At 44.7% G+C, this 26,078-nt stretch overlaps 1 protein-coding gene and 1 pseudogene across 1 annotated transcript; both read left to right on the top strand.

The window, feature by feature from the left end:
- LOC115309965 overlaps positions 1 to 12,023 on the top strand; it is an 18,023-nt pseudogene extending 6,000 nt beyond the window's left edge.
- A 6,875-nt stretch (positions 12,024 to 18,898) lies between these two features.
- Positions 18,899 to 25,375, top strand: LOC115309992 (thioredoxin, mitochondrial). Its single transcript, XM_029968263.4, has 3 exons — positions 18,899 to 19,114; positions 21,626 to 21,749; positions 25,202 to 25,375. Exons 1-3 carry the CDS (start codon positions 18,930 to 18,932, stop codon positions 25,316 to 25,318), a joined length of 426 nt encoding a protein of 141 aa, XP_029824123.1. The 5' UTR covers positions 18,899 to 18,929; the 3' UTR covers positions 25,319 to 25,375.
- The last annotated feature ends 703 nt before the right edge of the window (positions 25,376 to 26,078 follow it).

A 26,078-nucleotide genomic window follows, 5' to 3' on the forward strand; every position in this document is an offset into this window, starting at 1 on the left:
TGAGGATGTCCTCAAATGATCCTGGAAACATCCTAAAAACGTCCTATTGTCCGGCCTCAGGACATCCCCAGAACGTCCTCAGGAGGGCAGCCAAGGATTTTTCTGGTACATTTTTAGGACAATGCACTGCAGGTGCAGCTGTTCACTGAGCTGTTAGGATGCTTTCATTTTCATTGTTTCTAGGTTTTCTCCCACTGGATTTTGAACCTAAAGATGCCTGCAAGAGCAGCCTGCAGAAAAACAATGCATTGTTGTGCACTATTTTAAAGCGTAATTCACACACTAATTCTAGATTACTAGTCAGTGAGAGGCCAAGAACAGAGGGCAAGGGAAAGGAGGAAGAAAGCTGGCGGAATGCTGAAGAGGAGAGAAGAAAACCTCTCCTTTCCAGCATCCTGTCGGCTTTCTCCTCTGCGTATTTCCTTGCGCTATGTTCTTAGCCTGTAACTATGAGAATGATCGTGCCATTCATAATTGCAAACAAAGGTGACTGTTCAAGAAATACTTTATTGGAGAGCAAATGACGTTGTCAATGTCTGCACCAGACGTGCAGTCTGGCTTCGCATCTTGGCCAGCAGTAGTCCAAATTGTCAGCGGAATCTACAAAAAAAAAATCAATTCCATGAGCATTAATAATAAAACAACAGGTAATGTGAGAAACTTACCATCATGTCGAACACCTCCGGCCTTTGACTGCAGCTTTTTCAGTTTCTCTCCAGCGTGGCGCAGTCATACTTTGATAATGGTCTCCACGTCAGCTTTGTTTGCGCACTCAACATTTGATTTCACTGCTCCTAAAACATTGATTTGCGATGACATTCACAGCAGAAAGCTAAGATGGCCTAGAAAAAAATCACAATTAATGTTTGCGCGAGGAAGATACCATTGCTACCGAGTCTACTTTTGCACAGTTGGAAAACTCGAAGTATTCGTTCACGCGCCAGCATCTTTCCCGCCGAAATTGCCGTTCATTGCTTTCCACCATTTCGAAGAGGTACTACATATAAAAACACACTAACCTTTGTCACTGCCTTGCATTACTGCCATCATCAATTTGGATGGAATAGCGCAGATATGAAGACTCGCAGCGCTGACTAACAACTCAGTGATATATTTCTTCTTCCTCAAATCGTCATCATCTTCTCCTTCGCCGTTAATGAAAACATTTTAAATTTTTAAACACATGAAACCAAATAGCCAATAAACATTATTAAGTAAATAATAAATAAATAAATGACAGCAAAAAAATTAATAAAACTAAAACAATTAAAACAAATGAGAAAAAACAAAGTTAAACATATTTTTAGTAAATAAATTACAATTAAAAATTAAACTTAAAAAATTATTTCTTTTATTTTTTAAGTTTTATTTCTTTTTAATTGTGATTTATTTATTTATTCATTATTTATTTATTAATGTCTATTGGCTATTTGGTTTCTGCTGTTTAAAAATTAAAAATGTTCTCATTAACGGCGAAGGAGGAGAAGATGACGATATGAGGTAGAAGAAATAGCTATAAAAAAATAGCCCAACCAACTAGCCCAAGCATCCACATTATCAAGCCGTCATCAACCTCGAGGCTATTTCTGTTTCTGTCCTGGCTTGGCTAGGGCCACCATAGCTTGGCTTAGCTTGCTCGAGTCTCTCGGATGGGTGGATAATTGCCATAACGGTACACCTTGTAGTAGGCGGTAGCTTGCGCCACCTAGATTAAATGTTGCCAATGGAACTGAATTTCGAAATACTGCGCAGATACAAAACTAATAATAATTGTAGTGCGCCCTGGTTTCATTAAAGAATTGTTTGATCAAAACTATAGTTAAAAAATGTCCTAAACTTACGCAACTACGTGTAATAATTTGTATGTGAAATTTAGTTGAGCAGTGAACGTGAACTGTGTATACTACTGCCATTTCATTCATTTATTTTTTTAAACGCAATCAAATTGAGGACGTATATATTACCTCTAACTTTGTATCCTTCGTCCTCAATGAGTCCTCCGAAAGACATTTCTAGGATGATCCAGCGACTGACGTTCTCAGGATGTCCTGAGGACGTCTTGAAAACTGTGAGGACGTTTGTACCTTTCGAGGACGTCCTGAGGATGTCGGGTGTTGTCTGGGAAGTGGTTTCTGATGCTAGTTTCCCCAGATAAATTCGAAGAGGGAGTTGAGTACCATCTTCCTTTGCTGAGGTTTTCGGGGTTTTTGATGGCACTCAGCAATCTCCTCATTTGAAAACGTATGTTTATTTTCACAAATTCAAAACTCAATTAATACATTTTAGGAAATTATCTCGCTAATTAGTGTGTCTATGTAATGCCTGACATCCACCGTGGCTGGCAGTTTTTTCCCGAAAAAAGTCTTGTATCTTCTTAACCACCCTACTTGAAGGAACTTTTGAAAGTTTCTGTAGAAACGGCTGGTGTATGAATGTCCATTATGTTGAGCATTAGTCAACAGTCGAAATGTTTCGTGCAATAAGGAACATGGTGGCCTTCCTAAATGGATAAATCGGAGGGTCCTGCTGTTCAGTTGAATTTATCCACAAAACTAAGACGCTGTTTACAAAACAAATTTAGCAAAAATATGGGGAAAACTGGTGGATTCCGAGGCATAGTTATCTCAGATTTTATCTTTTGCATGTACCTCTTCTTTGATCGGATTTTTACTGTACTGGCAATGTGGGTAGGAAAAAAAAAAAAGAAAAACTGATTATGTTGGCATACTTTCTAAGTTTATGTTGGGCAACATAAGCTACTGCCTATATGGAGCACAAGTTCGTCTGCTTCTTGCACAGGGGTTGCTCTGCTGCAAAAAAGCCGAGTTCTGGTTGACTCGGGGGAAGGGGGGGGGGGGGGGGGGGGGGGGGGGGGTGGACCTGAATGCTAGCTGCTTTGAGGTTTACCCACCATTCTTCCAATCGGAGCCAATCAGAGCTCGGTATCTGACGTCACTGCAACGCTCAAGAAGCAGACAAACTTGTTCTCCGCTTTGCTAGGCACACATGCATTCCATTTCCTTATTCATTCATAGTTGTTATCTCGAAATAGCAAAGTTCTGGGTGTGTCTCGTTTGTGTTATCTTCATAGTTGTCTGGCTAGCTTGATGTGCTTGGAGGTCGTGCTCACTTTCTTCTTAATTAATTAATGTAACTGCTCTCTCTTTGCATTTGGTCCTAGTCGTCTCAAATGGTCCCGTGCATCCTCCGTGATTTTACGAGCCTACTTACGAACCTGACCGCAGACAACAATTCAGATGGAACCGATCCAGTCCTCAAGTCGTGGTAAGCTTTTCATTTCAAGCTCTTTCATTAACAGAAGACATTGGCAGTGTCTAGACTATTGGTGGTTATAGCCTAGAGCGGCGCATCTTGTTCAGCTTTTTGCAGACTCTTAGGGGTTTGTGAGGATTTGTTGATCTCTACCAGGGACGTGTCCTTACTCGAGCCCAGATGGAGATGTGCACAGTGATGTGGACTGGAGTTCAAGGGGGAGGAAGGCTAGGAAGACAATTGAATTTTCTGAGAAGTTTATGGCACTGAAGAACAAGTACTGGGCTATGTAAATGTAAAGTTTTTATACATTTGAAGAGGAATAGGCTTTCTACTGGGCTCTGGGCTAATGTTGGCAACAAATGAACAGTATAGAAAATTAGCCATTGCATCCTAATTTTTTTCTATCATAAAGTGCCACAAAATTTTATTGAAGATTTGTATTTTACACAAACATTAGAGAAAACATTCACTCGTCCTCCAGATGTTTGTTTTTCGCACAATATATTCCTGGCCATCTGATGTGTCCTATCAATACTTCTTCAGAATGTCGTACTGTTGAAAATATTCAGGAAGGTGGAGAGCAACAAACGTCTGGGTGCCAATTGAATGTCTCCTTTCAACTTTCATACAAATTGTCAGTTTTCAGTAAAGTGTTTCAGGCATCATACAGGTAGTTGAATGCATCTGGTGATTTGTAGGTTTCAAATTACTCTCAGATATGTCGACCAGGTTAGTGGAAAGGGCAGTCCTGAAGATGCGCCCATGATACCTTCAGGAGATGGTCATATCTTTGAGAAACGAGTGCTCTTTCTTTTCACCCAAGGGATCAGGAAGGCATGTCGATCCCATATAATAAAATTTAGGAGGTACCGCAATCAGCACTCGACGGTGAGACTTAGTACTCGCTACTTACTGTGTGTCCTCAAAAACAAGCAAAAGAAATAGCCGACCGGAAGTAAACTACTCCCCCTGGATGTTTGCGTGCTCGTTTATATGCTTTTTAAAGGCAACATCACTGCTCTGTTTCGTGTGTTCCACAATTACATCAGTCTTTTGTTGTGTTTTCCGCGTCCACTGACTTCTTGAAGGGCTATAATTAGGGTTGGGATTTTTCCGTTTAAACCGATAAAAGTATGCTGAATTCATTTTTAAAAATTCGGTTCTTACCGAAAAAGGTCAGTTAGTAGATTCAGTGTTTTCGGTCTAAACCAATAAAAACCAATAAAAGTATGTCTACTCTGTTTTCTAAAATTCGGTTTTAACCGAAAAGGGTCAGTTTTTTAGGGTCGTGTCGAGGAGGGTGGGGGAGGGGGAGAGAGAGAGAGAGAGAGAGGGCTTTGCAAGCTTCGACATTGTGTGACGACTTTGTGATCGCCCTCTTCCAAAGAGGTCTTGGATTGGCCGCGGGACATGCGAGTCCTTTCTGTGATCGGGCTTAGTGTGTCAAGTTCCCGGTCCTAAAAAATAAAGTTTGGATGTGGGCTGGTATAAGGTTTTTCGCTTTATGCACTTCAGAGGACATTGAGGAACGCCGTTAATACCTTTCTTAACACCCTCTCTCAAACTTCCCTGTGGTTAAAAACATACAATGGATTTTTTTTTTCCATTCCGCTGGTTCTTGTATAGTCATCACCACAGACGGTCACGTCATCAGAATGAGAAGGAAAAAGAAGCGCGCTAAAGGTTATGCCCGCGAGTCCCGCGATTTTGAGGTGTGTCCTGACAGAAGTTGTAGCGAAGACCACGAATGTATATGCGCCGTTATTCTTTTAGTGATCACAAATCTAACATCTACAAGGATCATCTGATCCGGTGTCCGATGGTGTTTCTTTCATATTCACCGAAAAAAAAAAACCAGCAATCTTTGTTGGTAATAAATATACACCGAAAAAAAAAGAAACAGCGAAAATTGAATATGAAAGTAAACACCAAAAAAGTGCCGATTTTTGAGAAAATAAAAACCGAAAACGCGGAACCCTAGCTATAATGTTTTGCAATAGACTACTTCCATAAAGCCCTGCATGCAACGCGGCGCGCATTGCACTCTGGGAACTAGTTGGCCAGGGAGGAGAGTGCCATGGTTTCGGTTTCGATCAACACGTCGACAAGAGATTATACACACGGCGTGGACTATAAACGGCCGTTATTTCATGTTTTCTGGTCCCGAGAGCGTCATTTGTGTTCTCTAAACTAACCTAAATGGCCAGACCTCGAAGCTTCTTTCTGTTCGCGTTTCGAGGTATGTGGACTAGCCAGTGCTGGGAATCTCGACGCTGCGAAGCTTGGGGATCTTGCTTGTGTATGAATCAACAAGCTGTGGACAGCAGTAAGTATGCATACATCGAGCTCGTGCCTTTACATTAGTGTTTTTGATCAGGAAGTTTGTTTGTTTCGTGCGTCCATATAGACGAAATATAACTTTTTGCAATTACTGTTTTTTTAATACGCCTGAGTAAGCGAGGTAAAACTCGGAGGCGCCATTGAAAAGCTCCATTTGAACACACTTCTCATCGCTTATCTGTACTGCCCCGCAGCACTGCACGAATTCGTGAAGTCCCCACCCGCTTGCATTTCACTAATATTCAACATTGCATGTACGCATCAAGTTATCCTGCAATCATATAGGCACATTCGCACATACAAACCGTTTTAAGAAAGCAAAAGTCAAGCACTTGTGTGAAGAATGTCGCACCTTTCGGTGGAAGTGCGCCGGACGGGCATGAACACTGGGGCGCCAAACGAACAAAATTATTCGAAGCGCATTTGACGGTTGCTAATGGCCATAATATTTGTTATGTGTTTGCTTTCTTCCTGCCTGAGTACGTCGAGATAATTTCAGACACACCGTTCAGGCACAGATCTTGGGCGTCAGTAAAAGGTAGTCCAAAAAGACTTAGCAAGGAGTAGGGGACGCTTGTTAGGGCATCCATCGTAGCTAGCCGATCTCAGCGTTTGCGAAAACTTAACCTCATATCAGCATAAAATTTGAGTGTGTGATATGTGATAACACGAGGAAGACATCATAGTAACTTTTGTGCAGTAGTGAGTTCGAATTTATTGCGTTTCCTTAAAAGTTAATTACGCCAGCGCTGGCTCAATTTTGATACTCCTGTGAGGATGCGGCTTGCTTTTCGCCCGATGAAGTAACAAGAAGCAGACGTTTGGCAAACAAAATGCGTGTAGGGCTCAAGGTGACCAAATTTCAGTTATAGTTCACTGGTACTAGACGGGATTACTGACACGAGCTCAATGATGCACTCATGGGGTGAGGTGACTAAGCCACGTCTTACTACGCTTGCATACGCACGCAAAAGTGCCCCGGTCTTCGTTTCTGTATCACTCGAGAATGAGTGTATTGTACTTTCGTGAAAAGCCAGATAGTCGAAAACGCAAGCAACACGTTCGGTCGCGGCGTGATAGCACGAGATGAAGCTGCTCAGTCGAAACCAAAACTGAGTGACCAACTAGTTCCCGGAGTGCACTGCGTGGTATTTCGCCGCGATGGGGCGCGTCGGTTTTGGAAGAAGTCTATTGACTGGGAAACTTTACTGTGGCAGATGTCTGTGAAATAGAACGAGCCGCGACTTCGCAGCCGTCGAGCGCGGACAGTCCCTTTCATGCACGCGTCGCTTGCACTAGGCTCACTTAATTTTGAAATTAAAGATGCGCGCCTCTGACTCTTCCGGACAGAAAAGAAACCTATTGAACGAATCACACTTGAGTTCTTACGCCAATAAAAGATTGATTCAAATATTAATAACATTCGCAAAAATATAGCTATGTCTTAGGCTGAGCCTAGGTTTTCACAACACACAGCACTGACACAAACAATTTTGGTGCCGCATAAAATAATTATGATAATAGTGTTTATATCATTTCTCTTTTAATCTTGGAAAAGGATCCTTACTGATGTTAATTTTCGGGTGCATGCGAGCTTGTAAACAGGCGGTTTGTGTGAGAGTCCTGAACGAATTCCAGCAAAATCCCACGGACAAACTAAAAAAGCAAAAAAGCCAGAAACATAGCATGGAGCCACTGGTACCTTTCTTTTGATTTTATTACTCGCCCACGCCATCAAACACAACAGCGTTTCTGTGTGTCTGCCCAAATAGAACAGCTCGAACAAATAGGATATGTCCCCAGGAGTGTCGCACGATTGTAACAAGTCGAACAAGAAATTAGTTTTCTTACCTTATTGCCTGGGTTATTCTAGAATCTAAAATAGCCTTTTGACGTCCGCGTCTGCAACTGTATTCACGTGAATATCATGCACGGGATCGCCGCACTAGGTAGACGTTACAATATCTCCCATAATCGTGGAAAACATACCGCTCGCTTTTCTGGGGCACGATCGAGCACGAGTGGCACAGTCCTTCACACACTTCTTCATGTTCGTCTGACAGGCACAGTGTAGTCTAGCTTTGGCCTGCTCGAACACTCACGGTGACATTGTGCGCTGTTGATGAAGCATTGTTGTGCTCGCACATGCTCTCCCATGCACAGGAAACAGGAAAGAATTTCATGTCTTGGTTCATTTGTGGGTGTCTGACTTCTTTGAATGCTTTACATGTGCACAGGTATCCACTGGGACGTCGGGTGGGGCCACGTAACTTTTGCAATGGAAGCCAAATGAAAGGAGATGCGCAGTGCTTTTTCTTTGTGCCGTATGCTCCATTAACACACATTGATTTATCTTTCGTCCGGTTTTCGACATACCTTTTTCTTATTTTCTGCCGAGAAAAACTTAAAAGACACGCTCTCATTCTTGCTCATTGAAACTTACACAAGACGCTGGTCAACAGGAAGTGATCTTGGCCAGAGGACGTTCTGCGATCACTTGTTTATGTTTAACTTGAAATACCGTGTATACACACCAATCCTCCTAAGTTAAATACAAAAAATCTCTCTATGAATACCTCGAACGTTTAGCAGTCCTGCTATAGTTAGTTTCACTCAGACTTGTACCTATCTCAAATACTTAAGATACTGTATTCAAGATACTTTGGTAGTATTCCGGTTTCTTGCAAGTATGTTTCATTGAGTATTTGCTACTCTCTTAATTACGCTTCTCACTATCTCTTACTATCGTGAACAGTATGGGCACAAATGCTGGAGCGCGTGGCCTTCGATCTATTCTGTACTAATTGGAGGCTGATGAAACTGTATAGTGGAGGGGGGAAGAAGCTGCGACGGTGTACACACGGGAGAAAGCGCACATTCTCGCAGCCTCCTCTCCACTCCACAGTTTTATCGGCCTCGAGGTTGCGCAGCATGTATCGAAGGCCACATGCTCCGGCAAGTCCAGCTCGTGCTGCTTGCAATAGTGCTCATCATCTCGTAGCATCTCCGATTAACTTGCCCTGGGATTGTCCCGAAACGGCGTGCAGTGCTCCTTGGTGGTGGCCCGTGGCGTCGGTGCAACTTGAAGCCAAAATGCACTGCGCCGAGAAGCCTTTTTTGCATGGCAGTATGGGGCAATCGCATGATAATAGATCATGTTACCATCGACCTAACCCCCTCAGTTTTTGTACTTCTTTTCATTGTGTTCTCTTGCTCCGGCATTTGTCCCTGCGTTTTTCATTTATTCCTTTGCTGGGGTCTGGCCAGCGTGCGTAAATGAAGCACATAATGTTTTTGCGCTAAAGCGCAGCACAAACAGACACACATTTCTTTTACCTGGTTCCAATTAAATAAAAAGTACAACTTCCGGCACATGTATACGGAGCGAGATTTTACGTTTTAGTTTGGACGGCCATCTTGAAAACTTGCTGTGCGGTGGAGGCTGGCAGAGGTGCCTCGGCCACGGGTGTAATGCGGTCGCTACAAGTTCCTCGGCTGTCGAGAAAATAATGCGTAGTCTGCTCCGCGACATGGCCAACATGGCGACATCGGCAACGTCGATTGGTTTTAGGTGCGAGGTGTGTCATACCATATGTGAAAAGCAGCATCAACCAGACAGTTTGCTTCCATTTTCCTCCCGCACATAGGAAGCAGCAAGTTTTTCTTTTCCTTCATTTTTTCTTAGAAACCCACACTCACAAAATTTGAATATAATAAATGAATCCCCTAAACAAACCTTTGTGATAAGTTCCACTGCATTGCGTTCATTGGCTTATTTGTACGGCATTTTTAACTATCGCATAGTGCTCGGGAACACCCTGTAATTAAGGTGTACATGCACATGACCTGTGAATGTTCTTCAGGTTTTTCATCCATGGCCGTGACAGATAGGGAGAGAAGGGCAGGTGACCTTTTTGACTGAAAAGAATCGAAAAATTAAACCATTGTTCAGTGCCCAGGTCTTATCTTTTCTTGAAGGAAGGGCAGCCAACAACATACAGTAGTGAAACTTTCAGCATGTATTTACCCAGTTCCCAAAACTAGCTGTCAATAGTCCGGACTGCAAGTTTTTTCATAGACCCTTTGCAAAATGTACAGCGCCACGACGGCAGGGAATTTCGGGAACCCTCGGTACAGATAATGCGCTTTCTCGTTGCGCTTCCGCGACTGTGCGCCCGTCCCGGCAGCTACCGCCAGCAGCCGTTGCAGCTATCCGCCATCCCGCCCATCCGCCGGCAGCTATCCGCCATCCCGCCCATCCGCCGAGTCGTACGTCGTTGGCGGCATACTGTATCTGTGGCAGCGTAAAGGCATCGCGACAGGTGAACTTATTTTCATACGTTATTCATCGTAACTTACCTTCACATTTTGAAGTGTCACCGAATCCATTTAGTTTGCACCGCAACCGTGGCAGGTTTTGACCAGCTTCGACAAAGCGTTGGTGCAGCAGGCGACAGAGCCAATACAAAGGAGAGGGATGAGAAAGGGGCAGCCGCGTTCGTCGCTCGCCCGATTTGGCTGCTCAAAAGTAGTTGCCGTGGTAAACTGCGCCTGCTCGCGTATGCCACATGGTCACGTGGTAGCGGGCTTTTGGGATTTTTGCGACGGGTCTATTGATGAGACACAATTACATGGGGAGGGATCGGTGCCCCCAAACTTTATTTGTATAGTGGGACATCCCTGTTAGCAGGACATAAACTAAAGCGACAAAGTGGGCAAGATGGTTTGTGACCTATAAAATTAAAAGCACTAACAAAGACGAGGACAAAAAGGGAAGACGAATGGATGAGTGCTTACTCTCTACTGAACATTTATTTAAAAACAGCTAAAGCCCGCATTCACACTGAATAAATTGAATCACTGGGTGATTCAGTGTATTTGTTTTATCAGAGCTTGTTTGCTTTAGCTATTTTTAAGTGAATGTTCAGTTGAGAGCAGGTGCTCGTCCTGGTTGCCTTCCTTTTTTGTCCTTGTCTTTGTTAGCATTTTTAATTTTATAAGTTATAAGCAGGACATGACTGCATTGCATGCTGGAATTCTTCCACTGATAACTAGAACGTGCCAAATAGAAAACCTTATATTTAAATTCCTGAAATCTTGTTCTTGTTTCACTCGAATTAATGAGATTCCCTGCCCTCAAAAAGTCCAGATTTAAAATCCAGATTTTAGATCCAAAATACCGTATAAAAACATCTTGTTGTCAGGAAAAAAAATAATTCTGAAAATGAGGAAGAATTTTCAAAACGAGCTTCTAACACCATGGGCATCAAACTTTTGATAGACATAACTAAATAATTGTGCACATTCTGAGTGTAGTAAATAGAAGATGTGTAAACTGATTGAGTGATAAAAATAAGAATGCTTAAAAATATTTTTTCCCTAGAATATTTGCTTTTAAAGACTTGGGACTCCACTTAATTAATGGTGTCAGTTGTGTTTGAGTGCCTCCGTGAACTGAATTAAAAAGGCTAGCAATATACACTGCATAGCTTCAGCAAGACTCACTATAATGGCTACTTTTTTCTAAACTAAGTGGCTATCTTGGTTGGGCATTTAATGTGTGTGCTAATACACTAGGATTTTTCTTGTAGGTGATGGAGCTGCACCATTGGGGAAAACCAGCAGTCCATTGAAAATCACTGAGAACATCTCGTTCAGATGCTGTTCCTGCACCTATGTCACAAGATATCAGCGTGGAATCGTGAGCCACCTGGTTGCCCATGGCGATGGACAGTTCAAGAGCCAGCATCTTCCCGAGTCCTCTGACTCTAGGTCCAAAGTGCCAAGCAACACTCGAAAATACAGAAGCGATAAGTTGTTCAGTTGCAAGCTTTGCCCCCGAGCCTTTGCTCGGAAATCAGATCTGACAGACCATAATCAAATGCACACTGGTGAAAAGCCATTTAAGTGCAAGCTTTGCCCAAAATCATTTGCTCGGAATTCATCTCTGAGAAAGCATAACTCAACACACACTGGTGAGCAGCCATTTAAGTGCAAGCTTTGCCCAAAGGCCTTTGCATGGAATTCAGATATGATTATACATACCCGAGCACACACTGGTGAAAAGCCATTTAAGTGCAAGCTTTGCCCTAAAGCCTTTGCTCTGAATTCAGCTCTAAAAAGTCATAACCAAACACACACTGGTGAGAAACCATTTAAATGCAAGCTTTGCCCAAAAGGCTTTGTTCGGAATGCAGATCTGAAAGTCCATAATAAAACACATATTGGTGAAAAGCCATTTAAGTGCAAGCTTTGCCCAAAAGCCTTTGCTTGGAATTCATCTCTGAGAATGCATAACAAAAGACACTGGTAAAAAGCCATTTAAGTGCAAGCTTTGCCCCCTAGCCTTTGCTCGGAATGAACATCTGAAAAACCATAATCACCCACTGGTAAAAATCCATTTAAGTGCAAGCTTTGCCCAAAGGCCTCTGCTTGGAATGCACGTATGAAAAACCATAATCACACACACTGGTGAAAAGTCATAAGTGCAAGCTTTGCCCCCTAGCCTTTGCTCAGAATGAACATCTGAAAAACCATAATCATACTCACACTGGTTAAAAGTCGTATAAGTGCAAGCTTTGCCCAAAAGCCTTTGCTTGGAATGCACATCTGAAAAAAACAATCATACACACACTGGTGAAAAGCCATTTAAGTGCAAGCTTTGCCCTAAAGCCTTTGCTCAGAATTCAAGTCTGAACAGGCATAACCAGACATACTGGTGAAAAGCCATTGAATTCCAAGGTCTCCCAAAATCCTCTTCTCTGTATTCAGCTCTGAGAAAGCATAACCCAACACACACTGGTGAAAAGCCATTTAGGTGCAAGCTTTGCCCCCAAGCCTTTTGTCAAAATTTCTATCTGACCCTCTATTATAGTGCACAGTGTTCAAAAACCTTACAGATGCTCACATGCTGAATTCCTTGCAGTTTACCTGCAAGTTTAGCCTGCGATACATTATAATATGTGTATAATTTCAGTCATGCAGAATTGTATGCCATTCTCATTTAAATGTACATATAGTTGAGTTCAAGATAAATCTTGAGGCCATTGTTCAGAGTAATAGTTAAGCTCGCCAGAGTGAAGTGCTATGTGCAATAAGCCTTACAAAAGTTACCAACATCCCAGATCATTTCCTAAACGGTCTTCCGTCATCAGACACATGCCAACAGATGAGGTTGACAAACGCTAAGGGCATTTTTATAAAACACTGGCAGCAAATAGCCCTTTCAAATACGAGCAATATCTCAGACGTTTCAGTTTGAAATCCAGTATGGTAGGTCGCGGAGATTGTACACACAGAGCCAGACTGTGGCATATTTCTCCCAAATTTTTCGTCTAGATGCTACCAATTGTCATCACACAAATATTTTGAGGAGTAGGGAATCATTCCTTGCCAGCTGCTATCTAGAGGCTGAGCTTTGTAATAGGAAACTTAACGTTTTTGGAGCAGTATACTCTCGATGTCCTGCATCTGAATGCACATTGGGTCATGCTTCAGCTTTTGTTCAGAGTACCTTTGCATTCGCTCGAGGTGTACTCTTTTGAGGTGTGGTCCTTATGTTTGTAAAAATGTCTTTATTGTTTTCTTTTGATAGAACTCCTGTTTATGTGGAAGAAACAAACCTGTAGAAAGTAAGCATGATTAAAAAAAAGTAAACCTCAGTTTGGCTGTAAAAAACAAAATAAAAGGTAGGCAGTCTCAATTCTGAGGCTGTTGTTTGTTCCATCATTTGCAGCTTTGAGTACCGAAGTAAGTATGAAGGAACCTTTTCCGAGATTTTTTTGTTTTGGAGTGCTGTACCATGCAAAGGTTTTTTTGTACCATTTACCTCGATGGGGTACCGATTTCCAAGTGTGTGATGCCCGCACTGCTTTCTGCTGCCGATTGGGATATCGCTAGTCGAATTCCCGCACTGCCCTGCAGGTTTTGCTATGTGCTGTCATTGTACCCATTATCAGTATTGTGTAATGCCTTTTGGGGACGGCATTGACAAAAGGTGTAGAGAACTTGGATTTAACAAGCCCGCAGTCATTCCCCTTCCTTCACGACACTGGTTCTCGGAGTCATGTATTTATATGACAGCTGTTCTGAGACATCACTCCCTCCAGTGTTTGGGTTCTTGCAGTATTTCTTTGCTTCGTGTTCTTGTTCCCGGCTGTTGTTTCCATGTTACAAATGCTAGACAGCTAATGGAAGAAAAGCAGGAAGCGTCGTAAAACAATTTGTAACAAACTACTCACCCATATTCCTGCACGCAACCCTCCGTGCATTGCACTAGGGACCTCTTTGATCATGGAGATGAGTGGTGTGACTTCAGTTTTGATTGCCCCATTGATGAAGTAATGAATGGGCACTGCATGAAAATAAAGTCGGCGCTCACTTGCGTTGCACCCTTTTGTATTCGTGAGAGCCGTTGTCGAAACAAGGACATCCAGCGGCCGTAAGGACCTGCTTAGACTAGACGAGGAGTACAGTGCAATCCACTTATAACAATATCACATATAGCGATGTACCGCCTATAGCGATAAGTTTTTAGAGCTTCTAGTCTAGAAATGATCAGTTTCTAGCCCAGATACAACGATAATCAGTTATAACTAGGGTTCGGAGTTTTCGGTTTAAATTGATAAAAGTACGCCAAATCCATTTTTAGAAATTCGGTTTTAACCGAAAAAGGTCAGTTTTTAGGTTCGGCGTTTTTGGTTAAAACCAGATAAAAGTCCGCCGAATCCATTTTCTAAAATTCTGTCTTAACCGAAAATGGTCAGTTTTTCTGGCCGCGTCAAAATGGGTGGGGAGAGGGTGAGGGAGGGGGGGGAAGGAAGAGAGGGCATTGCAAGGTTCGATATTGTGTGACCTCTTCGTGATTGACCTCTTCTAAGGTTCAACATGCAACAAAAGAGAACTTGGGTTGTCTTTCGAGGGACATCTGTGTCCTTTCTGTGATCGGGCTTATTGTGTCGAGTTCCTGGTCCTAAAAAATAAAAAGTTTGTGTTTGGACTAGTATAAGGTTTTTCGCTTCATGCAGGATCTCCAGCCAGAGTTTTGTGAGTACACGAAATATGTCGCACCGCGCCTCTTTCGTTTGTCGCATTTGGTTGATTCGCCGGTTCTGGCTCAGGCTTCATCTCCTCAGCCTGCCAGCGTCCAGTGTTAACGTTGGGAGGGCATTCTCGAAGCCCAGGGTTATTAGCAGGGAAGAATGAATGTGGATCAACGAGGAGAACCTGGGAAAGTACATGTGCTTTTACTATAATAGGGTCACGTAATTCTGATGTACAGAAGGTGAAGTTCCGTGTTCCTTGGGCACTGACTTGTTTGTACTTCTTTTTTTTTACAGTTGCACGCATTCGCCAAATAATGTGTCGATGTTTTGTTTCGTTTATGTGTGCCGTTACTCTTCGAGTGATCACAAATATCAGAGCTACAAGGATCATATGATTTGGTGTCCAATGGTGTTTCTTTAATATTCACCGAAAAACACCAGTAAACTTTTGTGGGCAGAAATATGCACTGAAAAATTAATTTTAAAATAAACACCGAAAAAAGTATGCTGAAACTTGAAAAGATAAAAACCGAAGACGCGGAACCCTAGTTATAACGATTGAAATTTTGGGTTTTCTTATTATCATTCTAGGTGGATTGCTCCGAGCGGAACGAGTGGTGATTGTGCAAAGTACGGTCTGTTTTAGACCTTAGCTTGCCGACCCTTTCCTGTTTGGATGCCTATGGCTAATCGAAACAGTCGGCAAGCTCACATGCCAAACTGACCGTGTGCTCGGTGAGGATGATGCATAATTTCAGTCTCAAGCTTGCACCAAACCTCGTCGGAACCACTTAAGGCCTCGCAGCATGCCAGAGGCCAAAGCTACAGTTCCTTGCCTTGAGCCGACCGCCACTCTTTCAGCGCCCCACTGCTCCTATGAAAGGGCTTCCCAAGCCTGCTCGTGAAGGAGGCTCCAGCAATTTGCAGGCCAGTGACATCAACACTCGTGCCTCCATCACATGTTTGGTTCCTACGTTCCTAGACACCTATATTTTCTTGCAATTGTTGGTAATGAGCCAGACCCCTAATCAGTGATGAGGAACTGTTTTGCGGCATTCTGTAAACAAAAAAGGACGTACCAGCTCTTGTTATGTCTGCAACATACCTTGAACCCCCACCCCCCGCTTTCGTCGTCACTGGACGCTGGATCTAGCTCGTTTCTGGACTGCGAGTGCCACAAGTTACAAGAAATACAGTCGTCAGAGTAAAGTAAAACGCTGCTCTAGTGGCACACACGTCTTCACGCACATTGCCGTCGCAAAGCTGACCCACACGGCGTCTCATCTTGATCCGTATCCAAGCGTGCGGAGGCACAGAGACTCGGCACTTCGACGTGCCATTGAAGCTTTGATCGCGCCACGAGACCGGCAAAACTTGCTTTTGATGAGTTGTACCTTTTTCCTGCGGCACTGCACTTTCGTAAAAATTTACACGTGCTCTCAACGACAAGTTTTAACGTTTACACAGGGTCTTAAAAAACTTTTTTGTCGAACGACGAGGAAAGAGTAGAAAATGTGTCTAGCACAAACAATTTTGCTGCGTGCAAGATGGTCGTCCGGTGGCATCACGGCGTCGCTCGCAGCCAACGTTACTAGAACACTCGGTTGGGAAACTCTTCCTTGAAACCTGGGCCGCTGGCGTCCACGGAGACCGAGCTAAATACGATAACAGCGCCACCCTTTAGCGACGGGTTGAAACATGAAAGTTGCTTTATATGGCTACTGCCAGAGTCACGGAATGTCCCGAGAGTACCGAAACTCCCAGGCTTGAGTTGCCAAGATGGCGGCTCAATCTTTTTTCTTTACTGTGGTTACCATGAGCTTTTAGAAGGCATATTTCTGTGTAAAAACAAACGAAAAAAAAAAAAAAAAAAAAACTCTGTAGGAACTTTTATTAGAGATTAGCACAAGATAACAGGCGTGTGATGTTTTTTAAAATATTCAGTTTGTAAGGTAGCCATGCCTCACCGATGATTTGAGAAAGCACGTCCCGATTGGGGTGCGTCTTGTCCTAACTTGGTATTAATTTGCGGTGGCTCCGTTTGGGAGACGAGGGTTGGCATCGCTGAAACTAGGTGTGTCGCGAACCGGTCAAGGTGAGAGTTCCACCAGGTTCGACTTTTTCAAACTTCTTGTGAAAGCCATAGAACGCCGTAAAATGCTGCCCCGGCGTTATAACCTTCTAAAAAGAGTTGATTTAGGTGTTTGCAATGATGCTCAGCAAGTTTCTAATTGGAACTATGTCTATCTCCCTATACTATATGTCTCCTTGGCCGTATAACTCATTCGCACAAACCGCATAAGTGTAGCTTTCACGGCTTTTTTTTAAACAAATCTGAAAGAATAAGTAAAAACACCCTGTATATGGATCGTCCAGCTGTTCCAGTGAGTTGCTATCAATAAAGGCGAGGGGGAATCTGTACGTGCTTTTATGTACATACTATTAACTATGGCTATGTTCCGAATCTACTCTCACTCTAATGGATCACATGGATGGGAGCAGAGCCGTCTGGATGGGAGCACAAAAAGAGCAACGCTGTGGAGCAGGGAGGGTTTTCGAAGGCAAAAGTATAAGGCTGCCGGCGAAAATGAAAACCTTTGAAGCGCGGCCCATTAGCGGCGCTCAAACGTTAGGTGCACTTAATCAGGTTGATAATGAGTCAGCACTGATCAGTGATGAGGAGTTGTTTTGCGCAGTATTCTGTAAATCGTCTGAGGACGAAAAAAAGGCGTACCTTCCCCCCTCTTCCGTTGCTACTGGACGCTGGATTAAGCTCGTTTCTAGACCGCGAGTGCCGCAAGTATAAAGTCGTCTGAGTAAAGTAAGCTAGACGCTGATCGAGGGGCACATACGGCTTCACGCAGATTGTACTCGCAAAACACATTCACACGGCGTCGATTCTTGATCGTCATCCAAGCGTGCGAAGGCACAGAGACACAGCACTTCGGCGTGCCAAGGAAGCGACGAGTTGTGTCTTTTTCCTGCGACACTGCGCTTTCGTAAAAATTTTCACGTGTTCTCAGCGGCAAGTATCGCACCTCACACAGGATTTTAGAGAATGTCTTAGGCGAATGACGACGAACGAGTAGAAGACGTGTCTTTAGCATGCTGCCGCCGGCCTCTGCAACGCTAGCAAGACGGGAAAAAACGACATGCAAGATGGCCGTCCGGTGGCCGCACTCGCGCTGCAGTGAGCGAGCGGGGATGCGCGATCAGTGGCCAACGTTACTAAAACACTCAGTTGGGAAACTCCCATAGAGACAGCTTTGAAAAAGTGGCCCTAATCTGTCTCCGAGCACCGAGCTGATGACGAACACAACGCCACCATTTCTCCCGCAGCGGAGAAATGGCGTTCGAGGAACTGCACATGACTTCTAATTTGGCTTTAAAAGCGCGAAACACATGTACGACGAAACCTTCCGATCCGACGTCCGACCGCGCGGTCGGAGGCGAGGGTTCTCAACCCTCTCCCCCCCAAGGTCATTCTGGCAGTCCGCACGTCGGATCGGAAGGTTTCGTCGTACATGTGTTTCGCGCTCGTCGGATCGGACGGTTTCGTCGTACATGTGTTTCGCGCTTAAAAACAGATACAGCGGAAGAGGTTACAGGAGTGCCGGCCTTCGGTAGTTCGACGCGTTGCGTCAAACTACCGAAGTTAAAATGCACCTAGGTCGGGACGCGCTACCTGAAACTGAAAGCCCCGCTGAGGCATGGTTGTATAAAAACAATATTAATTGTGCCGCAAAACCCTGCAACCTAAAGATTTCAAAAACATCACGCGCCCATCATTTGGTACTAAACTCCAATAAATTTCATACAAAAAAGAGTCTTTTCCGTTTGTTTTACGCAAAGACAGGCTTTCAAAAAGCTCAAGGTGACCACAGTACAGACAAACAATAAAGAGTGGCGCTGTTGTCGCATTTAGCTCGGTCTCGGTGGACGCCAGCGGCCCCAGCGGCCCAGGTTTCGACCGTTTCGACGGCCAGTTCGACTAGTTCGACGACAGCCGATAAAAAATGGCCGCCCTGCCGCCGCCGCCGCCGAAGTTTAAAAGCATAAAATCTAATCGCGCGAAACTGTTCAGCTTTTTTTTTTTTTTTTAAGCCAAATAGTTATAAAAAATAAGGACCGAAAGGTTGTCACGGTTGTCACATAAATCCCATAAATCAATGTGTTGTGACAAGAAATGCATTGTGTGGCGGACTTTTGTCGGTTCGTCCGCCAACTATGTAAAACGAAATTCAACATCTCCCAAGCCCAGTCTTCAACATGGCGAGCATCATGTTGGGTCGAACTTCTGCCCGGCTTTTCCGCGGAACCGTCAAGTTGCCCGTTTCTCGGCAGCTTTCCACTGGATCCGCCATGAAAGCGCAGTTTGCGATACAGGACGCGGAGGACTTTAAATCAAAAGTTTTGGACAGCAAGAAACCAGTGGTCGTTAACTTCCGGGCAAGGTGAGGACTGCCTGTTGCGTAACTTCTTAATTCATTTGTTCGAAATCTAATAAATAATTTCTCTAGGAACGGTATGTAGTATAATGATTCAAAACTACGATAAATTAGAAGCCTGTAATCGGTGTGGATGTCCAAAATTGGTAACCATTTGTGCATGCATTGAACTTCGAGTGTGTCCTTGAGAAAAATAGTGTTTGAAAGTGAAGTTCTCTGTGAGTACAGAGTTCAAAAATAGGCCACAGAACGTAGTAAGCTTAAATTATTCTGAACTGGTTGTTTTACGGTTTATAGTCGTGCTAAAATTTCAAGCATAAGCTCGATTTGTCGTGGGAATGGGGAAGGACAACTTGATAGACCTCTTGTGGCAAGATGACCACCCGATTTCTGGAGCCATGTGTCGATGTGTTTGTGTACTTAAATGATTTCAAATTGCGTTTGAGAACTTTTTCAACCCCACGTGAGAAGATTACCTATACTTTTAGTATCGATAAACTATCTAGTTTTGATTACTGAATAAATGAAATGCACCTTCGAAAGCACGTTTCATCAACTAATGCATCATGTAGCCTGCTGGGAGGCTTCCGATGGAGTGGTCGTTAGTATATAGAAGGTTGTGCATCTTACAGTGTAAACTTTTTCTAGAGGTTGTGCAATATTTAAAAAGTTTCTGCTGCCTGCTTTGATACACTAAATAGACTACTTCCATAAAGCCCTGCATGCAACACGGCGCGCATTGCACTCTGGGAACTAGTTGGCCAGGGAGGAGAGTGGCAGGGTTTCGGTTTCGATCGACACGTCGTCGTTTTCCGGTCCCGAGAGCGTCATTTGTGGTCTCTAAACTAACCTAAATGGCCAGACCTCGAAGACCTAGCACAAGCCCGAGACGTATAGCTTGTCTTAACACATGCTTGTTGTATTTTTGTACTTGAGCCTTTCTGTTAGCGTTTCGAGGTATGTGGACCAGCCAGTGCTGGGAATGTCGACGCTGCGAAGCTCGGGGATCTTGCTTGTGTACGAATTAGCAAGCTGCAGCAACCAATAAGTATGCATATATCGAGCTCGCGCCTTTACATTAGTGTTGTTGATCAGGAAGTTTCTTTGTTTCGTGCGTCCATAGACGAAATATTACTTTTTGCAATTACTGTTTTCTTAATACGCCTCAGTATGTGAGATAAAACTCGGAGGCGCCATTGAAAAGCTCACTTCTTATCTCTCATCTGTACTGACCTGCAGCACTGCACGAAACGAAGTCCCCACCCACTTGCATTTTATTAATATTCAACATCGCGTATGCGCATAACGTTATCCTGCAATCGTATAGGCAAATTCGCACATACAAACCGTTTTAAGAAAGCGAAAGTCGAGCACTTGTGTGAAAAACGTCGCACCGTTCGCCTGAAGTACGCCGGACGGGCATGAACCCCTATGCGGTGCGCCAAACGAACGAAATTATTCAAAGTGCATTTGACGGTTGCTAATGGCCATAATATTTGTTATGTGTTTGCTTTCTTCCTGCCTGAGTATGCCGAGATAATTTCAGACACACCGTTCAGGCACAGATCTTGGGCGTCAGTAAAAGCTCGTCCAAAAAGGCTTAGCGAGGAGTAGGGACGCTTGTTAGGGCCTCCGTCGTAGCTAGGCGATCTCAGCGTTTGCGAAAACTTAATCTTCTATCAGCATAAAATTTGAGTGGGAGATACATGATGACACGAGGAAGACATCATAGTAACTTTGGTGCAGTAGTGAGGTCGAATTTATTGCGTTTCCTTAAAAGTTTATGCGTCAACGCTGGGCTCAACTGTGATACTCTTGTGAGGATGCGGCTTGCTTTTCGCCCAATGATGTAACAAGAAGCGGACATTTGGCAAACAAAATACGTGTAAGGCTCCAGGTGACCAAATTTCAGTTGTTGTTCACTGGTACTAGACTTGATTATTGAAATTTAACTCAAAGGTGAGGTGAGCCACGTCTTACTACGTTTGCATACGCACTCATAGTATCCGGTGTTTCCGGAACCAAGGAAAGTGCCCCGGTGTTAATTTTGTATCGCTACAAAATGAGTGTATTGTACGTTCGTGAAAAGTCAGATAATCGAAAACGCAAGCAGCGCGTTCGGTCGCGGCGCGATAGCATGAGATGGAGCTGCTCAGTCGAAACCGAAACTGAGTGGCCAACTAGTTCCCAGAGTGCACCGCGTCGTATTCCGCCGCGATGGGGCGCGTCGGTTTTGGAAGAAGTCCATTACTGGACGAATGAAATGCGTCTTCAAAAGCAGCTCAGCGCGATGCTTTTGTACTCCATCCTAAGAATTGGTTGCTGCTGCCCTTTTTGAGATACTTGTCACGGCTTTTCCCCATGTTACACGTTTCATCTTTCTCTCCATAACTCCATCTATCAATCAAGAGTAACGTCCCTTTGTTGTAGGGTCTGCGACGTCAATCTGGCCGCAAAGGAGAGCCTCGTAGCTTTCGTAACAACACTTTTTATTTTCCGTTTCTGACCATATTCAAGTTGGTGCGGTCCGTGCAAGATGTTGACCCCACGCCTAGAGGTGGCCGTGGACGCCCGGGGCGACAAGTTTGACCTGGCCAAGGTGGACATCGACCAGCAAGCCGACTTGGCCATGCAGTACGAGGTACCAATGATTGTGCTTGCTGCGGCGTGCATGCTTCGGACAACCTTCCACCTAAGGCTGGTTCGCACATTTGCATTTGGCTGCGATCGCGCATGTTGCATTCTTTTGTGTAACCCCTTAACACACTGGTACACCGGTGCCACCTGTCGGGTAGCCCCAGAACACCTGCGACCTATGTGTAACTATGGTTTGCGACAGGTCAAGAGAGCGGGACAGGCTCTTCCCACAAAGCACTCCTCTTTCCACTTTAGCAGAGAGAATGCTGGAGATGAGGATGTGTACACGGGTTGGGAGTGTTCCACAGCTGGCTGATAGGTGGTGTCGGTGCGCAAATGTGTTTAGCGGGTACAAGGGAGCCAGCCTTTAGAGGTTCGTCGGACGTCAGTGACAACTGTCAAAGTTGAACTCCAAAACCGGCTCGCGCATTGTCATCGCTGAACTAGCGCAACATTGCACGACAGTCCGATTATCCATTTTATATCGTAAACACTTGTCGCCACACTCTGATGGAGACTAAAGGCTCATTTGCACACTTGCATCTGCTTAAGACCGAGCTTGCGATGTCTTACGACAATGGAACGCACCGGCATGCCGACACCGTCAAGGTGCCGGAACTGCGTTTCACTAGAGTGGAGGATCTGCGGCATTTGTGAGAACAAACGCCCGTACCGTCTACGAGAGACAGTCGTTCAAAACATAGACAAAAGTTTTTTCCAAGCCCCCCCCCCCCAAAAGGGAAATATAACACAAGAAATTTCGTTACGACCGGCTGCGCAGCCGGTCGCAAGGCGTCTTGAGGCTTAAAACGGGTTTTCTAGCCCCTCCGATCATAAGCACATGCGAGTGCGCGAACCGGCCTTTCATTTCCTTCTGTAAAACGCACACAAACAGCCATTGTGAATTTGAATACGAACCGCAAACTTTTGTAACAAATTTAAATGCTATTTACACGTTACGATGAAAGAGAATGGTGACACAGCTCGTTGAACGGCTCTGTAGCCGCCGACGGAATGAGAACCACAGGGGAGGTCCTTCGGTTGTGTGAGCATCCCGCCTTCAACGATGCTTCGGCGTTTCGCGGGCTTCGACCACGCGCGTGCAGCCAAAGCACGATGGAAGGGAACGAGCGCATGCTGGGCGCTGGGCGTCCGAAAAATATGCCCCACCGTTTTCATCCTGCCAGCGGCCATGTGGCTAAAGAGACCGGATGGCCATTGCTTGCCTTCTAAAGCGTGCGTCGCCTACGAGTACTACTGTGGTCGAGTCTACAGTGGAGCACTACAAAACCGGTACAAGCGTGCTAGTAACAGCGGAGCGAGCTTTCAGTTTTCTACGATACTAGAGCTATTCCGAAAGAAATGCTCGGTGCTAAAAGGTGCGCGCGAAAGAGAGAGGAGGCTAGCTTTAGCACTAAGTTGCAATCGCAGCAGACTGCCGTTGCGCTTTCAAAAAGTGAAATTGAAAGACAATTTTAAGGAACAAAGGCTTGGTTCTATCTAAAGTGTGAGAAAATGGTAGAAGGCGAGCACCGCCGAAAAGCCACGGACAATGCAACGCTACTACCGATGGAATCCACAGACCGGCACGGCGCGTCTAGGTGGATGATGCCATCAATGTATGAAGTAATGTTAAATCGAAATAGGGATCGATCCTACGTAAAAGCAGCAAAACATCCTCAAAAGTGCAAAGTACCACGTGCGGCGACGATGTCGTCGGAAACGTTATGTGCACAATTAAGATTGGTCGTGCTACGGCCCTTGCACGGCAACGGCTCGAATGTCGGAGCAATGCTTCCGACAGCGTCCGAGACCATCCTAAATCTCCCAAACAGGATTTGGAAGGCTGGTTCACATATTTCTGTTAAAGTGCGACCCGAGTGTGCCGTGCTCACTTACAACGAGAGATCACGCCAGCGCCACCTGTTGGGCAGCCTCAGAACACTTCCGATATACGTACAACTGTATAGTTTGTTGCAGAGTCGTGTATACAGAGGGTTTGGTTAATGGGAGGTGCGGGCAGAGCCGGGGCATGCACCAGACGCAGAAAGTGGGCTTGGCATGCTCTTTTGGCCAACCAGAAGCCTAAAAGAATTCCCTAGCGGTGGTAGCGAGAAACTGTTTTAATCAAAGGTATATGTTCATATATGGTTTTAATAAGTGCGTAAGAATGAAGTGTAGTAACCCTTCGTGGTTGAAAATAAGGTGCACAAGATGTTTCGATCGTGATCGTGCAAAGAGATGTAAGAAACGAATGCGCCACTCAACTTTGTTCTGCTTGGACATAGTTCGACCGCTCGGACAGCAGACTCCCGGCGCTTGGCGTACGGATTATGTCGATCGTTCCGCTAGTTGCACCCTTCCAACATGATTTTGGATGGCCCCGATTGACACATCATGTGCACCATATTTTCAGTCACTGAGAGTTACTCCGGTGCACTTATCAAGTTTCTTTCTCGCGACCACCGCCACGGTATTATTTCCGGCTTCTGGTTGGCCACATTCGAATTTCTGAAGACGCCCTGGAGCACGCCCAGCCCGCTTTCGGCCAATGGCGCCTCCTCATTTGTCTCCTATACTTCCAACGAATGGCCAAACTCTCTACATATACGGCTCTGGTTTGTTGCGGGTTTAAAATATCCAGACAGGCCCCTTCCTGGAAGTTCTCTGCTTGCCATGATTGGCTGTTTCCGCCTCTCCAGCATTTTCTCTGCCAAAGCGGAAAGAGCGAAGGGCTTTGTGGAACGAGCTCATCCCTCTATTCCTCGTCCGACTAGAGTGAACGTTTTGCAGGGCCTGCGAGATCAAATCAATGCTACCCAATTTACGAGACGGTTGTTTATAACATTGTCGGAATTCTTTCGAGCCCGCAGTGAAACAGCGATGCGGAAAAATGTAAGAAATATACGGGCAGATCGGAAGTGTTTCAGGGGTGTACATGATAAATGGCGCCAGTCTAGAAAATAATAGAAATAAAAATATTTAGATGTTTAAGGTCAGTCTGCTTTCGAGGTATGGCGACACTTGTTTACGCCGTGAGAAATTTAGCCAGTGCAGTACGATGACTAGCCTGGGGTCTTTAATATGTGACGATTTAAGTCGATGGCCTAGTTGGTCATACATCTCAAACAGTTAGCGCTAAAGACAAGGACGTGTAGGAGAATGGACAAGACAAGCAACTTGTCCTTTCCAGTGTTCTACTTGTCCTAGTCTTTCATGCTAACTGGTTTTGAGATGCAACGTGCATTACGTGTCGATATGATGCTCATCCAGATTGAAACGGGCAAGGGAGGGAGAGTTGAAACTCAGGATTCCCGGGTTGTGCACGGAAGCGGTTATGATCAAGCACAGCACACTCACTCGATCGCACCGGAACACAAATCTGCGAACCAGCGTTTAGAGTTTCCTCGACGAGACATGGTTTACGTGCTCTGAGACGCGTCCTGTTAATTTCAGGTGGAGGCGGTGCCTTCGGTAATCATGTTCCAGAACGGCAAGGAAACGGACCGTTTTATGGGGCTCAAGGACCAAGACCAAATAGACACCTTCCTCGACAAGGTCGTCGCATCATAGTCATCTAGTAGGCGGGCACGGTGGTCGCATTGTTTGTAAATAAACGATTCACATTAACCTTTGTACGCTCAAACACGCAGTCATCACAAACACTCTTTGTGGAAGTATCGACACCTGGCGATCTTGGAAGGGATCTCGCAATTCAAGGGGGGTTTCGCCAAACGCTGCACATTGACGTCTGTCAAAACTCGGCCAAAAGGTATTGAGCACGCTTATGAACCCGAACACGCATAAAAATATATGTTTGGGAATAAATGCACACTGTGACACTGTTAGAGCAAACACAAAATCAATGTTTTTTCAGATTTTTTTTTTTTTTTTAAGCGGTATAGTTGATTATTAAATTTTCCTGCTTAGGTTAGTGCCCCACACAAGTGCTTCCCACCTCACTGATAACTTAGATGACAGACTTTCAGTTATAAGGAAGAAATAGCAATGACTGGCAATCGTTTGGTCACACTAACGTCGTTGCGCTGCACACACCACAGTTTGTCGTGGTCAAATCTCAACTTAAGTTCGATAAATGTTTCGAAGACGATTCTCTCGAAGATATCATAAAATACTGAGCAGGTGCCCTCCCCCTCCTAAGGGTTAGAGATAACCTTGAAAACATGGGGCATGGGCACTTGTTAGGTCTGAGCAAAAGTACAGAAGGGGCACCAAGGTTGGGCGGGCTTTACCACTTAGCACCAGTGCATTAAGCTTCACCGCATCGCACCGGCGTGCTCGGAGGAGCAACCGACACGGAGGAGCATCTCGG

The sequence above is a fragment of the Ixodes scapularis genome, unplaced genomic scaffold (genome assembly GCF_016920785.2).
Source record: "Ixodes scapularis isolate PalLabHiFi unplaced genomic scaffold, ASM1692078v2 PGA_scaffold6__148_contigs__length_123643588, whole genome shotgun sequence".
Lineage (NCBI taxonomy): Eukaryota > Metazoa > Arthropoda > Arachnida > Ixodida > Ixodidae > Ixodes > Ixodes scapularis.

Excerpts from the sequence above, each read along its gene's own strand:
- LOC115309992 (XM_029968263.4), top strand. The coding sequence starts at position 18,930 with ATGGCGAGCATCATGTTGGGTCGAACTTCTGCCCGGCTTTTCCGCGGA. Across the intron at positions 19,115-21,625 it reads GTCGTTAACTTCCGGGCAAG|TTGGTGCGGTCCGTGCAAGA; the intron begins GTGAGGACTGCC and ends ACCATATTCAAG. Across the intron at positions 21,750-25,201 it reads ACTTGGCCATGCAGTACGAG|GTGGAGGCGGTGCCTTCGGT; the intron begins GTACCAATGATT and ends TGTTAATTTCAG.